The 15,490-nt window shown below is 46.6% G+C and overlaps 1 protein-coding gene across 4 annotated transcripts in view; it reads right to left on the bottom strand.

Moving 5' to 3' along the window:
* LOC119971178 (myosin-3) overlaps positions 1 to 15,490 on the bottom strand; it is a 1,049,419-nt gene that overhangs the window by 240,831 nt on the left and 793,098 nt on the right. For all 4 annotated transcript variants that reach the window (XM_038806379.1, XM_038806381.1, XM_038806380.1 and 1 more), the window contains one exon: positions 6,304 to 6,426. In XM_038806379.1, the coding sequence (XP_038662307.1) occupies positions 6,304 to 6,426 (123 nt within the window). The remainder of the gene's footprint in view (positions 1 to 6,303; positions 6,427 to 15,490) is intronic.

Genomic DNA, 15,490 nt, shown 5'->3' with positions numbered 1-15,490 from the left:
CTCTGTCGAAGGCATTTCTGGGTCCAGGGAGACGATCACCTTAGGTGCTATATCCCCAGATGGGGTCATGATCACGTTCAGCAGGTGCCTGATGTTCAATGTTAGCTGTCTACCTTTGACAAAGCCCGTTTGATCCTCTGTGACCACCTCTGGTACACAGTCTTCCAGCCTTTTGGCTCGGATCTTGGCCAATATTTTGGCATCTACGTTTAGTAATGAGATAGGTCTGAATGAACCGCATTCAGTCAGGTCTTTGTCTTTCTTAGGTATTGGCGAGATTGAGGCTTGTGCTAGCGTAGGTGGCAGTGTGTCCCTTGCCATTGTGTCTGTGAACATCTTCCGCAGTGCTGTTGCAAATGTTTTGTAGAAGTTCGCTGGGAACTCGTCTGGTCCCAGAATCTTCCCCGCCTGCATGGAGCTTATACTCTCCATGATCTTTCCCAGCTCTAGCGGTATTCCAGGCCCTGTTTTCTGTCCTCCTCACAGCTGGCATGTCCAGTCCATAGAGGAACTGTTTCATCCCCGAGTCCCCTGTTGGGTAAAAGTCCTCGAAGGTTTTGTTAACCTTGTCTGGGTCTGTTTCTAGTGTGCCTCTGTTGTCCCTAATTTGCGCGATGTCTCTGATAGCTGCCTGTTTTCTCAGCTGATGCATCAACACGCGTCTGGCTTTGTCCTTGTGTTCGTATAGGGTCCTCTGTGGCTGGTGGAGTTGGTGCACTGCTTTCCTCATGGAGAGCAGGTCAAAGTCATTCTGTAGTCTTTTCCTCTCCGCCAAGAGCTCTGCGGTCGGGGCCTTGGAGTATTTACGGTCTACCTCCAGTATGGAGTCAACCAGCTGCTGCCTAGTCGCTCTCTCCTCTCTATCCCCTCGGCTTTAAAGACGATAATTTCCCCTCGAATCACGGCCTTTAGCTCCTCGCAGACTGTGGAGGGTGAGACCTCCCCGTTATGGTTGAATGTCGTATACTCCGTTATGGCCTGTGATACCCTCTCACTGAAAGCCTTGGCGGCCAGTAGGATGTTGTCCAACCTCCATGTGGGGCATGGGCTCTGCCTATCTCCAACCTCACATTCATGTAATGTGGAGCGTGGTTGGAGATTACGATTGCAGAGTACTCTGCCTTGACCAGCCCTGGGAGCACCGATTTTCCGACCACAAAGACGTCAATCCTCGAGAACACGATGTGTACTGGGCAGAAGGAGATCTCCTTCTCCCTTTGGTGGGTGAACCTCCATGGGTCCACGGCCCCCAACTTCCCCATAAAGCGACCGAGTTCCTTGGTCATATTCGAGGTCTTCCCAATTATGGGCTTTGACCTGTCTGTACACAGTCGGTGTGTTGTTATGTTGGAGATTTCCGCCATGGTCTTTTTACTGCATTTTGAGTCGTCCCAGTTGGGAGCATACACGTGAACAAGTACTACAGGTGCCCCGTCCAGGGCACCGCTGACCATGACGTACCATACCTCTGGGGCTGTTGCCGTCTTCGTTGACTTAAACACATCCTATTATTCAACAGAATCGCTGCACCCCGGCCATCGTCCCGTAGCAGGAATGGTAGGTCTGTCCCACCCAGCCCTTCCTTACTGCAGTCGGTTCTGCTCTCTCAGTTGCGTCTCTTGGAGGAAGACTATGTCGGCTCTCATGTTTCTTCAGTGGGTGAAGACTCTGGATCTTTTCACTGGGCCATTAAGTCTCCTGACATTCCAGGTGACTATCCTGATGGTTTTTTTTGTCCCCCGGCTCCTGTGGGATTAACCATACTTACCTGGTGGATGCGCCCCTGCACTCCAGGGTTTCCCTTTGTTAGGGGGCCATCTATGATGGCCGCTGTCACTGCTATCACCAGGAGGTCGGGTCCCTGCACTCCGGGGTTTCCGTTTGTCCAGGGGGCACCCAACATGACCGCTAACTGGGCGTCCGTTATGTGGATATGCCCCTGCATTCTGGGATTTCCCTTTGTTCAGGGGGCACCTAACACGGCCACCAATAGTGCGTCCACCACATAGGTAGGCCCCTGCACTCCAGGATCTACCTTCACCCAGAGACCATACTGGGTAGTTGTCTGCATTGCTTCTTTGTTCCAGGCCCCTGGTTGCGGCCCTATGTATCCGTTTTGCTTTGTTCCTGTCCCTTTCTTTTTCCCCATGACTCCCGCCTTCCCGTCCCCCCTCTCCCATCCCCTCTCCCTTCCCCCCTCTGTCCCCCTTCCCCCAGCTCCTTTCCCCGTCCCCGCTGCTTGTCGTCTCCCCCCCCCGACCCCCCCACACCCCCGTTGGTGGAGCATCATGCCCTCTATCTGCTGCATGTTCCCGGCGCTAGCCAGTGCATCTTTCCTTAGATAAGGGGACCAAAACTGTTCATAGTATTCCACCTGAATCACCCACCTACCACACTTATCTACCCACCCTATTATCCTACCCATTCACCCATTTGTCCACTCATCCATTCACTAACATTCACACTTAACTTTTAAATTTACCATTGGGCAATTAGTGCTGTAAAAAGGGGATATGTCCTGTCTCTGACCTGACTCTACTCTGCTGTGATGGAGCGCACTGAGGGACGCTGCATTTTGCAGTTCTGGGAAAGCCGGGCTCAGAAGGACCAAGAAAAAATGCTGAAAAGCAGAGAGTTGGATAAATGTTTGAGCAGAGCAGCAATCCAAAAATGATTGTCACTCCTTGTAAAATCTGGGCTGACATTTTGCGTCACAATATATCATACCGCCATAGAAAACATCTAGAGAGGTAGTGAACGGAATCTAATAACAGTGAAGATAAGAGATATGGATAGTAGAGAAATCAAAGTAGCTGATTGGAATAAAACCAACTTTCAGAAGATAAGGATGGAGCTGAGTGAGATAAATTGGTTAAGAATATTGATGAACAACTTGTGCAAGAGTGGGCTATCTTTAAGGAAAAGTTCAATAGAGTTCAGGAGAAATATATTCCACTTAGTTCCACTGGTTAGTTGAAGAGGCAAGATAAACTGAATGTAAATAAAAAGGCAAGCACAAAATAGGTAAACAACAAGCGAGAGTAAGGCAAAAGTTGAACTTAGGAAAGATATTAACAAGCCAATTATGAAAGCAAAGAGCAAATATGAAGGAAACGTATCATAGAATGTGACAAGAAACAGCATTCTACAGGTTCAAAAAGAATAGCTAGGGTCACTGAGAGAAATGCATGTTAAATCCCAGGAGGTGATACAGAAATAGAGACATATGCTTTACTTGAAGGGGTGGAAAATGATTAAATAAAAACAGCGCAAATCATAGAATCATAGAATGTACAGTGCAGAAGGAGGCCATTCAGCCCATCGAGTCTGCACCGGCTCTTGGAAAGAGCACCCTACCCAAGGTCAACAACTCCACCCTATCCCCATAACCCCATAACCCAGTAACCCCACCCAACACTAAGGGCAATTTTGGACTCTAGGGGCAATTTATCATGGCCAATCCGCCTAACCTGCACATCTTTGGACTGTGGGAGGAAACCGGAGCACCCGGAGGAAACCCACGCACACACGGGGAGGATGTGCAGACTCCGCACAGACAGTGACCCAAACCGGAATCGAACCTGGGACCCTGGAGCTGTGAAGCGATTGTGCTATCCATAATGCTACCGTGCTGCCTAAGACAAATGCCAAGACTTTTACAAAAGTTGATAAGCCGGAAATGAAGCAGATACTAAAAATAAATATTAAGGAAAAATTCAATAGACAAAGCACTTCTGCGAGAAGACTAACTAGTGCACAGCCATCACAAGTCCTAGTCATAAAAAACAAGATATAACTCTAATCAAAGGAACTATAGTATAGATCAGTTAACTTAACATTAGTGGTAGAAAGGCTAGAATCTTAGATAAAAGATAAGATGAAAACAATCCAGTCCAAAGATGTGCGGGTTAGGTAGATTGGCCATGCTAAATTGCCCGTAGTGTCCTTAAAAGTAAGGTTAAGGGGGGGTTGTTGGGTTACGGGTATAGGGTGGATACATGGGTTTGAGTAGGGTGATCATTGCTCGGCACAACATCGAGGGCCGAAGGGCCTGTTCTGTGCTGTACTGTTCTATGTTCTATATGGAATACAGTAAAAATAGCATGGATTCCCAAAAAGAAAGTCTTATTTCATGGAATTTACAGTGCAGAAGGTTATCCAATCTTAGTGGACTCTTTGAAGAAACAACTAATGCAGACAATGACAATGCAAGTGGAAGTTATATACATGTACTTTCAGGAGGCCTTCAACCAAGTACCACAAAAGACATGACAACATTTTTAATGTATGAAGTCAGGGGGTCAGGTATAAAAAAGCTACTTAATTATTGAAAGTTAAAGAGCTAAAAATTGGGTCGAGGAGCAGAGAGATATATGCAGTTTTGGTTTCCACACAACAAAAAGGGTACTGAAGTGCTAGAAAAAGTGAAGCAAAGATTTAGAAGGATAGAAGGGTGTGACGACGAGGAAAGGTTGAATGGGAGCGATTCAGAGAAGTTTCACTGGGATGATCCCCAGTATGGAGGGATTGTCTTGTGAGCAAAGGTTTGGACTCTATTCATTGAAATTTAGAAGAATGAGAGGTGATCGCATTGAAACATATAGGATTCTTAAGGGGCTTGACAGGGTAAATGCTGAGAGGATCTTTCCCCTCGTGGGAGAGAGTCTAGGACCAGAGAGCATAGTCTCAGAATAAAAGGGTGCCAATTTAAGACTGAGATCAGGAGGAATTTCTTCTCTCAGAGGGTTAAGAGTCTTTGGGCGCGATTTTCCGCTGCCCACGACGGGTCGGAGAATAGCGGGAGGCCTTCCCGACATTTTTCCTGACCTCCCGCTATTCTCCCCCCGCCCCACGACACGAATCGCTGCTCGCCGTTTTTTACGGCGAACAGCGATTCTTCCCAGGCCGAGGGGCCGAGTTCCCAGGCCTTTACGGCCGTTTTCACGAACGCAAACACACCTGCTCTCACCGCTCGTGAAAATGGCCGCAAAGTGCCGTCCCGGACAACCATGGCACCGATTGGCACGGCCGCACCACGGCCTTGCCAAGGGTGGCATGGGCCTGCGCTCTGTGGGCACCGATCGCGGGCAGCGGGTCCGATACCCGCGCACTATTTGTTCCTCCGCCGCCCCGCAGGATCAGTCCGCGGGGCGGCTGAGGGGCATGACGGCCCGCGCAGGCGCGGGTTTGACACATATGCGTGATGACGTCATCCGCGCATGCGCGGGTTGGAGCCGTCCAACCCGCGCATGCGCGGCTGACGTCATTGTGCGCGTCAGCCGCCGTGACGCTTGGTGCGCGGGCTTAGCAACGGTCGCTAAGGCCGTGATGCCGTGCTTCACGGGGCCGCGCTGCTAGCCCCGCCCGGGGGGAGAATCGAGTCCCGGGAGGGGGCGCGGAGGCTGCCGTGAAACACGGCCAGTTTCACGGCAGCCTTTACGACTCGCCGCATTTGCGGAGAATCGCGCCCTTTGGCTTTGGAACTCCTTGCCACAGATAGCTGTGGGGCAGAGTCCTTGTGTATATTTAAGGCTGAGATAGATAGATTCTTATCAGTAATGGAATCAAGGGTTACGGGGAAAGAGCAGGAAAGTGGATGTGAGGAATGTCACATCAGCCATGATCCTATTGAATGGCGGAGCAGGCTAGAGGGCCGAACGACCGACTTCTGCTTCTAATTTTTATAGCCTTATCTGTGGACAAGAAGAGAGGAAAAAGTGGCTGAATAGGGATCTTTAAAATTATGAAGATCTGATAGGATGGATAAGGAGAAATAGATTTATTTCATGGATGAGTCCAGAACAAGGGGGTATAAATATAAGAAATAAAGAAATTGGGAGGAATTACTTCATATGGAGAACATTGAGAATGTGTACAGAACTTGCTCCACAGAGTGGCTGAAGTGTTTTACACATTTAAGAGGAAGCTTGTCACGCACTTAAGGGAGAAGTCATTTTGGGGCAAAATGGAAAGACCTAATTAGAGTGACAAGAGATAATTTTAAATGGGATGGGGACCTGGTTCTGTGCTGTAGATTTTATGCAATTATATATAATTTCAGACTGATGCTTTTGCGATCATTCACAGCATAATTTCAAAGACTTTGTGTATATTTTAATGTAGTCCAGAAAAGATTTCTCCTTTGATGGAATATTAATGTTTCTCAGGCAGATAAGTGGTTTTGTGTTATGCTCAATAGTTCACAGATCACTTATGGCTCTTCATTAAGAGCTAATGCCCAAAACAACATCAGACCTGTGTTAGTCTCCAGCAAATGAGAAAAAAAAGAGCAAATCATCATACCTTCTTTATTTGTTCAAGATGAGCAGCCTGGAGGTCGTAATCTGTATCAGAATGGCTGTGCGTGGCTTTGTAGGAAGCAAAATCCGTTTGGAGTTGTACAAAAGACTCTTCCCATCCAGTAGCCTGGAATGAAAATATCCTTAATTCTTCAACCTTCTAAGATGGCAGCGGAAACATTTTTGAGACAACTTACAAGTATTTTATGCACATGCACCATATAACTGGAAGCCGTTCTTTGGATGTGTTGTCAGCATTTCCACTGAAATCTATTACAGTATTCCTTTAACACAGATTGTTGATACATTGACTTATGAAGGTGCATATATAGACTCAAATTATGCTTGGCAAATGGAATAAATAAGAGCATAAATATTCTTCAGAATAAAGTTGACAAAGTTACAAAAATAATTCGAAAGGACTGAAGAAAAATATTATGTACAGTCAATTAGCCTAATGTTTTAATAATGCATACAAAATCATAAAGTTCCATCACCTCAGAATTTAATTTACTAAAATAAACTATTAGTTTAGAATTACCTTTGAAACATCAATGGGCTGGATTTTGTGAGGCAATGGTACCACCACTTGCCTTAAAGAAGGCTGCCCACGAGGATCTAGTGGCCTCTATGGTGTGGATTTCTCTTTTCTTGATGGCAGTTTAAGTTTGGTGCCAAGAACAAAGAACACTACAGCACAAGAACAGGCCCTTCGGCCCTCCAAGCCTGTACTGGTCATGATACCAACCTTTGCCAAAACCCTCAGCACTTTGTTGTGCCCTGTCCCTCTATACCCATCCTCTCCATGCGTTTGGCAAGATGCCTTTTGAAAGCTGTTAATGTATCTGCTTCCACAACCTCCCCTGCCAACGCGTTCCAGGCACTCACCACCCTCTGTGTAAAAAAACATTTTGGGGCAAAATGCACGTCTCCTCTAAACTTTGCTCCACAGACCTTAAACCTATGCCCCATGGCGACCGACTCTTCCACCTTGGTAAGAGAGTGCCTGCCACAACAACCCTGTTACCTATCCAAAATCTCTCTATCTATCTGCTCCTCTATCTCTTGCTGGCAGATCCCCAAGTCAAGGGGATCTCCAGGTGCCTAAGAGCAGTGATGTCAACAATCAGGGTAAGCAATGAAGTATTTTCACAGACAGCAAGCCAGAGAGTTAAAAGAATGGAACCCCTTCATTTTTAATTTAAATTTTAAGATAACAAAATAAATAACCATGATTGGATTCAGGTAGAAGAAAATATATTATAAACAATTTGAAAATGAGTTCAAAAATGTGGTTTAAAAAATTTGTACTAGAGAAATTTGACGTTCCACAAATATAAAATTAAAATTAGCTGCAGATAGTACACTGTTAAAGACCCAGCTCCATTTCATTCAGCAAGGTTTCACTTCCTAAAGGGTTTTTACAGCCGGGCTAAAAGTAAAAGTGGAAAATTTATCAATTCACTGATGTTTAGGGTTTGTGGGGGACCCGCTACAGTGCACTGTCTAGTGGAGTGTAGAGTCACGCTTCTGGAATTGTGTGTTATTCTGCAACTCTCAAAGTTGCTGTCAGCTTTAGTGGAACAATGTGAGTGAGTACCAACAGTCTTCCTGTCATTGTTATGATCCAGGCCTATTCTTACGGCCTAACCAACTGCAGGAGCAAACCGATGAATCTGTTTCTTTGGAGGCTCCAAAGCAATTCACAAGTTTGAAAAGTCCAATCACACTCAACACTGCCTAAACAGTTGCAGTTGGATTGGAAAAATTGGCAGCTACATTCAAAAGTTTCTATGGTTCATGCAACATTGACTTAGTTTGAGAACTTAATTTTGATTGCAGCTGATGGTTAACTCCTTTAATACTTTGACTGAAATAATGGCACCATTACTAAATATAATACTTCCCTTACTAAATACTTCCACGCACAAATGGTGAAGCTGAAAGTGTTTTGACTCTTGTCGTCCTTCTGTGCTGTAACCATTCTATGATTCTATGACACGTGCATGTTCGATGCTCAGTACAGCTTGCCAGGCACATACCTTCACACATGATGTACAGATTAATTATTTTCAGGAAAAGCCCAGGTGATGAAATATGTCCGGTGATAATCAAAGGATAATTTTTAAATGATCTAAAATTACCTCTTCATTCACCTGAGGAAGGAGCAGTGCTCCGAAAGCCAGTGTTTGAAACAAACATGTTGGACTTTAACCTGGTGTTGTCAGACTTCTTACCCATTCGACCCATCGAGTCTGCACCGACCCACTTAAGCCCTCACTTCCACCCTATCCCAATAACCTCCTCCTAACCTTTTTGGATACTAAGGGCAATTTATCATGGCCAATCCACCTAACCTGCACGTCTTTGGATTGTGGGAGGAAACCGGAGCACCCAGAGGAAACCCACGCAGATACGGGGAGAATGTGCAGACTCCGCACGTGCAGACTCCGCACGTGCAGACAGTGCCTCAGCAGGGAATTGAACTTGGGACCCTGGCGCTGTGAAGCCACAGTGCTATCCACGTGTGCTACCGTGCTGCCCCATGCCTGCCTTGGAGCACAGCATTTGGTAAGAAGATATTTAAAATTACCAACAAAGATCAAATTGAAATTTCAAAGAATCACTTGGACAGAAACACTTTATGGGGTTATATTAATCTTCTACTTGTGAAAAATTATCTTCATTGAGTTAGCTTATTTATGAATGCATTAAATAAATACAAATTCCATAATAAACAATAGGATAAAATTTCATAACACATCCATCTAGCATATTGTGGGGGAATTGGAAAGCTTGATGGCATATTGTTACTCAGGCCTGACCTGATGCTATGTTCAGGTTGGCTTATAAATGGGCAAGCAGCCTATCTGCAACAGGTGTAGATCTGCTTTTCTATCTATAATAATCCCGTACAAGCCTCCCCGAAGAGGCGCCGGAATGTGGCGACTAGGGGCTTTTCACAGTAACTTCATTTGAAGCCTACTTGTGACACTAAGCAATTTTCATTTCATCTTTATTATTGTCACAAGTAGGCTTACATTAACACTGTAATGAAGTTATTGTGAAAATCCCCAAGTCGCCACAATCCAGCGCCTGTTTGAGTACACTGAGGGAGAATTCAGAATGTCCAATTCACCTAACAGCACATCTTTCAGGACTTGGGGTAGGAAACCCACGCAGATACTGGGAGAACGTGCAGACTCCGCACAGATAGTGACCCAAGCAGGGAATCGAACTGGGACCCTGGAGCTGTGAAGCAACAGTGCTAATCACTGTGCTACCGTGCAGCCCACGATTGGGATCGTAGAACCTCAATGTAAAATCTAGGTACAAATAGGCAGAGCTTGCTTGATTATCCCCTTTGCTTCCCCAATTCCAGGATCTACCTGTGGGACGGCTCAGCACCAGAGATGGCTGAAATTCATCAGGCCACAGTTAACAAGTTGTATTATGCCACTCATTTGGTATCTGCAGCTCGCCACTTTAATTGAATTAAGTCCAATGCCGAATTTGCCTTGGGGATGAAGGGAGGATGGATGAGAGACTGGAATGATCTCTCCACTGGCTTGCAGCCGCTTCTGGCGCAAATCAGATTTCTGCAATGTGGCATCGTTCATTTTACTTCTTCAATTGAGCAGAATTATTGTGTTTCAGTTTTGTGTACACCAGTCAAACTAGCAAGTCATTCAGATGTTGAAAGAAGAGAATAATTTCTGTTTGTTTGCTAGGCTTATTCAACCAAGTAACTATCAACTCTCACTGTTTCAGTTATTTGTCACAAGTTGCTTACGGGGAAAACAGACTGAAAACTTGTTTGGAACACAAATACTTAAATGAAAAACAATGGGTCAGTTCATGACTAGTGGTAAGTTTTAAAATTATTTCAGGTTGCTGTAACTAAACAGGCTGAGTGTGTTTCCAACTTCATAGTTCTATCTGCTTCCTCAATGGTAAAGGCATTGGGGGTTGATTAAATGAATCAGTGGACAAGCACAGGCTTTTATAGTGGATGCAATAAACCAAACATTCTGTATCCAGGTAATCTAAAGATGTAAATCAAAAGCAAGCAAGGTTGAAAAATCAATCTTTCTGTGTTACCTCCAGGGCAAACACAATTTATAAATGCACCATTCAGATAACCTCCAATAGAATGTTAACAAGGTTTTAATGTCACACCTGTCTTAAAATGCAGAGATTTTGCTTCAAAAACATGTAAACTAATTTTACTGCTGAAACGAGAAATATCGAGCTCACGGTGAAACATGGTATTCCACAGTTATATATCTATCCTTATATCTGCAGTGAAATCACTTCCAATACTGTATATTAAATGGGTGATAAATACAAATGTTTGCATTAATTTCATAATGCTCAAATAACACATCACAATCTGAAGGTTATTTCATTAATGACAGGAAGACTAATAAGCAAACTGTATCCAAAGTAAAGGAGTTCTTCTTTATGAAGGCGATAAAATATAGTTTAATTTTAAGATATTCAAATTATGTGCAGTAGAACAGGGACTGCAGTCAGCTCGTGTTTACCTGGGCTAAGTCAATTATGTAATGACATCTTAGACGTATTGGATGGAATAGTGGCATAGTGGATAGTGAAGGTGGTTATATAAGGTTGCAACAGGATCTTGACCAATTGGGCCAGTGGGCTGATGAGTGGTAAAGACAGGCTGAAAATCCCCACCATAGTCAGATCCCTATAAAATGGGCTTCTGAAAGCATTCAGTCCTTAAAATTCCCAAAGCAAATTTTCAAAATATAAGCAGACGATAAACAGATAACCCACCTTTTGGGAAATGCAACAAAGGAATGATTGAAATACATTTGTTCATATATATAGGGCAAGGAGGCAATTATTGGGTACTATAGTAACTTCTGAACTGTCCTAATGTCTCAAATACATAAGTAGTAATCAACTGAGATAACTGGATCAAAGTTTCACTCTCTATATACTGTGAAGATGCTACAAGAAATGCAATATTTCACACCAGATCTGAGTGAGTCTGGACACCTGTTCAAAATTCCCATAACTTGGTAGAAACTGATGATTGTTCAAATAGTTCAGGGGTAATGAGAGCGACAATTGGAAAAGTGGCTCTTGTGCTGCTCTTACAAGGTTGTATTCAGGAACCTCGTCAGGAAAGGCTCTCTTTCTCGCCATCAACTCCTTATAAACATCCAATACCTCCCCCTCCCCTATTTCATCCTACAACAGCACCTTGTCCTGCAACCCGAGGGGCGGCAGCCCAGGAAAGGACGGCACCTTTCTCCTTACAAAATCCCGAATCTGCAGGTACCTAAAGCCAGTATCCCTGGGCAACTCACATTCCTCCAGGTCCTCCAACTCCGCAAACTTGTCCCCTGTAAACAAGTCACCAAATCACTCAATCCCTGCCTATCTCTACCCCCTAAAAATCGCATCTAGCTCCGCCGGTGCAAACCTATGGTTATTACAGTTCGGCGCCACACCCTCCAGCCCCAGATGCTGCTGCTACTGCCCCATACCCTTTGGGCCAACACCACCACTGGGCTCACAGAGCACCTAGCTGCCGGGAATGGTAAATGCGCCAACAACAAAGCCCTTAAACACGTATCACCTCCACCTGCCCCCATGCCGACCCCCTCTCCCACAGCCCATTTTCTAACCATAGCAATATTCGCCACCCAGTAATAGTTCATCATATTCAGCAACGCCAACACCCCTCCATGTCCACGCTCCAAGAAAGCCTGCCGAACCCGTAGGGTTTCCCTGCCACACAAACCCGGAGATCAGCCCATTGACCTTCCTAAAAAACGACTTGGGGACAAAGGCTGGGAGATTCTGAAATACGACAGGAACTTTGGCAGCACCGTCATTTTCACTGATTCCACCCGCCCTGCCAGCGGCAACCATCCCACCTCTTAAAGTCCCCCTTCAGCTGCTCCACCAACCGAGCCAGGTTCAGTTTATGCAATTGCGCCCAAATAATAATAATCTTTTTTTGTCACAAGTAGGCTTACATTAACACTGCAATGAAGTTACTGTGAAAATTCCCTTGTCGCCACATTCCGGCCCCTGTTCGGGTGGGAGAATTCAGAATTCTCAGCTGGTACGGGAATTGAATTCCGTGCCATCTGGATACCCAAATACCTAAAACCCGCCCCCACCACATTAAATGGCAGTTCCCCTAGTCTCCATTCCTGCCTCAAATCGGGAACACCACGCTTTTTCCGATATTCAATTTGTATCCTGAAAATCTGCCAAACTCCCCCAGAATCTCAATGATGCCTCCAATGCTGCCCACCGGATCTGAGATATACAATCACAGGTTGTCCACATACAATGAGACCCTGTCCTCGATGCCTCCCCCCACCTCCGTTAACTGCTCCTCAAGCTCCTGTGCTGTCTCCTCCACTTTCTGGATCACCTTGCCCTGGGACTCCAGCCTCTGCTCCACGCGTTCGATCCCAGCGGTTCCACCATCTTGGCCAGCTCTTCCAGGGCTTCTTTCCTCTGTTGCTAAAACTTATTATTCTGGAATTCTACTAACTGCTCCATCAACCACTGGGCAAGTAGCACAGCCCTCTTGTCCTTCACCATCTTTTCCTGTGATGCACCACAAAGACTCCCCTGCTCCGACTGCTCTTTCTTCCATGCACCACTCCTTGTCCGTGGATCCATCCACCAGCCACACCTTTCCCAGACACTCCTATACCGTTTGCCCTCAAATACTTTGCCTTTCGGGCGGGGAAAAGACCAAAACAAAACCCACGTTGAGCGGGAGCCACCAAATGTGCCACCACTCACTCCATGGCTGCCACCGGAAGTCACACTATTCCATTTTTAATAAAGAGTTTTAGGAATATAACTGCTGCTGGTGTTAGTATACAATTTGCGTCTGTGCAAATTATCTAATTTGTTTAATTGGGACTTTGCTTCATTTCTTTTCCCTTCTTTTATAAAGATAAAAAAAAGTATAATAAAAAGAAAACTTAGAGAATGGTGTAAGCTTTGACTGGGGAGCCAAGTGCTCCATCGCGAGGTTCAGAGTTCATAGTCAAAGTTAAGAGAATGCAGAGGGGTGGGATAACCAAGAAGGAACCCCCAAAGTATAGGAAAGCTAATGAGCATACCTGAAGAAGGCCAAATGGCAGAAACTTCAGATTGTATGCACAATAATTCGACAAACAAATGACAAAAATCCAGAACAGCCGGTGACTGGAGTTGGCATCGACACAGTTGGGCATATAGGGGTGGGGCCACTCCATTACCATAAAACACTATCACCAACCGTTTTGGGCTGGGGACACATCCCATGTCCCTATGGTCATAATCGATAAAATATTGGAAATTAGAGCAAAAAAGGACAGACATTCAGTAAACTATAGGGCAAGATTAATCCTGATGGAACAGGAATTTGTTGAAGAGTGGGAAAGTGAGGGGATGGGTCACCTTATCTCGCCTGAAGGCATAGGAAACTGATCGATAAAATGAAACAATTTGGCTTTAATCAAGTACAGGCTTGCGTCTCAAAAGAAATTCTGTCTGTGGAAAAAAACATTTTTGGCAACCTTAAACCAAGGCCAAGTAAGCAATCCATGTTTAAGGAAACTGTCACAATCTGTTCCAAAACAAAGGTAAGATGAATTTGGCAGCAGTCCAATTTAGCTTCCCATTGCATTGAGTTATAAAAATGTTGAGATTTCAGTTAACAACTTGTTTTTACAGATATATTAAGTAGCAAAAAAATTGGAAATTGAAGTTGGTTATGAACAGGATAGACAAAAGAGATGGGGCGCGATTCACCGCACCCGCGGAAAATCGCGAAGGCGGCCGTTTCACGGCCGACTTTTGCGACGGCCCGACACGGCCCTGTTCCCGACACATTCACGTCCGGGAAATGGGCTAGGAACGGGGCCGCGTAAATCACATGTGCGATGACGCCGGAACGCGACGACGACACAAACACGCCCACGTGTGGCCGCCCGACGCCGTAAAAAGGCGCGGGCGAGCACAGAAACTGTAGGCCAAGATGTCGGAGCCAAGGAGAGCAGCCCCGCGATTCTTGGAGGCTGACGTCGAGACGCTGCTGGATTCAATCGAGCAGAGGTGGGGCATCATCTGCTCGCGTAGAGGGCATCGCCACCCTGCCAGCGCGGTGCGCCAGGCCTGGCGTGACGTGGCTGCTGCCGTCAGTGCTGTGGGGCAGACCCCTCGCTCTGCAGAGCAATGTAGGAAGATGATGCACAACCTCACCAGGGCTGCCAGGGTAAGTGCCAAGAGGGTGCCCCCGGGTCACAACCATCCCTCCCCCTTTACTTAATCACCCACCTCCCCCCTCCCCCTGGCACGGGGGGGTGGAGGGGGATTGGGGCAGAGTGAGTTGAGGGTGGTTCACAAAGTAGTCACAGACCCAGCGCTCTGGCCCCCGTGGAGAGATGCAATGGTCTTATTACAACTTGACCCCCAACCTGTGCCAGTATCTGAACGGCCTGCTGATACCTGCCGTATTGTAATGATCTACCTATGCCCCCTCCCCCAACAGGACAAGACCGCTCACAACACTCGTGAGCGGAACAAGACTGGAGGGGGTTCGCCCATCCTGCACCCCCTCACCACGTTTGAGCAGAGGGCACTGGACCTTGTTGGGGGATCTGCCACCCGGGAGATCGCGCAATGCGAGGTTGGCGGAGCTGCAACAAGTGAGACAACACTGCATGACAAACACCCCCCCCCCCCCCCCCCCCATCCTCTGCCCCTTCACACCCTGCCCACTGGGATACCTCCCCCATCCTCTGTCCCTTCACACTCTGCCCACTGGGACACCTACCCCATCCTCTACCCCTTCACACCCTGCCCACTGGGACACCTCCCCCATCCTCTGTCCCTTCACACACCCTGCCCACTGGGACACCTCCCCCATCCTCTGTCCCTTCACACACCCTGCCCACTGGGACACCTCCCCCATCCTCTGTCCCTTCACACCCTGCCCACTGGAACACCTCCCCCATCCTCTGTCCCTTCACACCCCCTGCCCACTGGAACACCTCCCCCATCCTCTGTCCCTTCACACCCTGCCCACTGGAACACCTCCCCCATCCTCTGTCCCTTCACACCCTGCCCACTGGGACACCTCCCCCATCCTCTGTCCCTTCACACTCTGCCCACTGGGACACCTCCCCCACCCTCTGTCC

The sequence above is a fragment of the Scyliorhinus canicula genome, chromosome 9 (genome assembly GCF_902713615.1).
Source record: "Scyliorhinus canicula chromosome 9, sScyCan1.1, whole genome shotgun sequence".
NCBI lineage: Eukaryota > Metazoa > Chordata > Chondrichthyes > Carcharhiniformes > Scyliorhinidae > Scyliorhinus > Scyliorhinus canicula.
The sequence above is the reverse complement of the archived record's forward strand: the minus strand, read 5'-3'. Positions and strand labels throughout refer to the sequence as shown.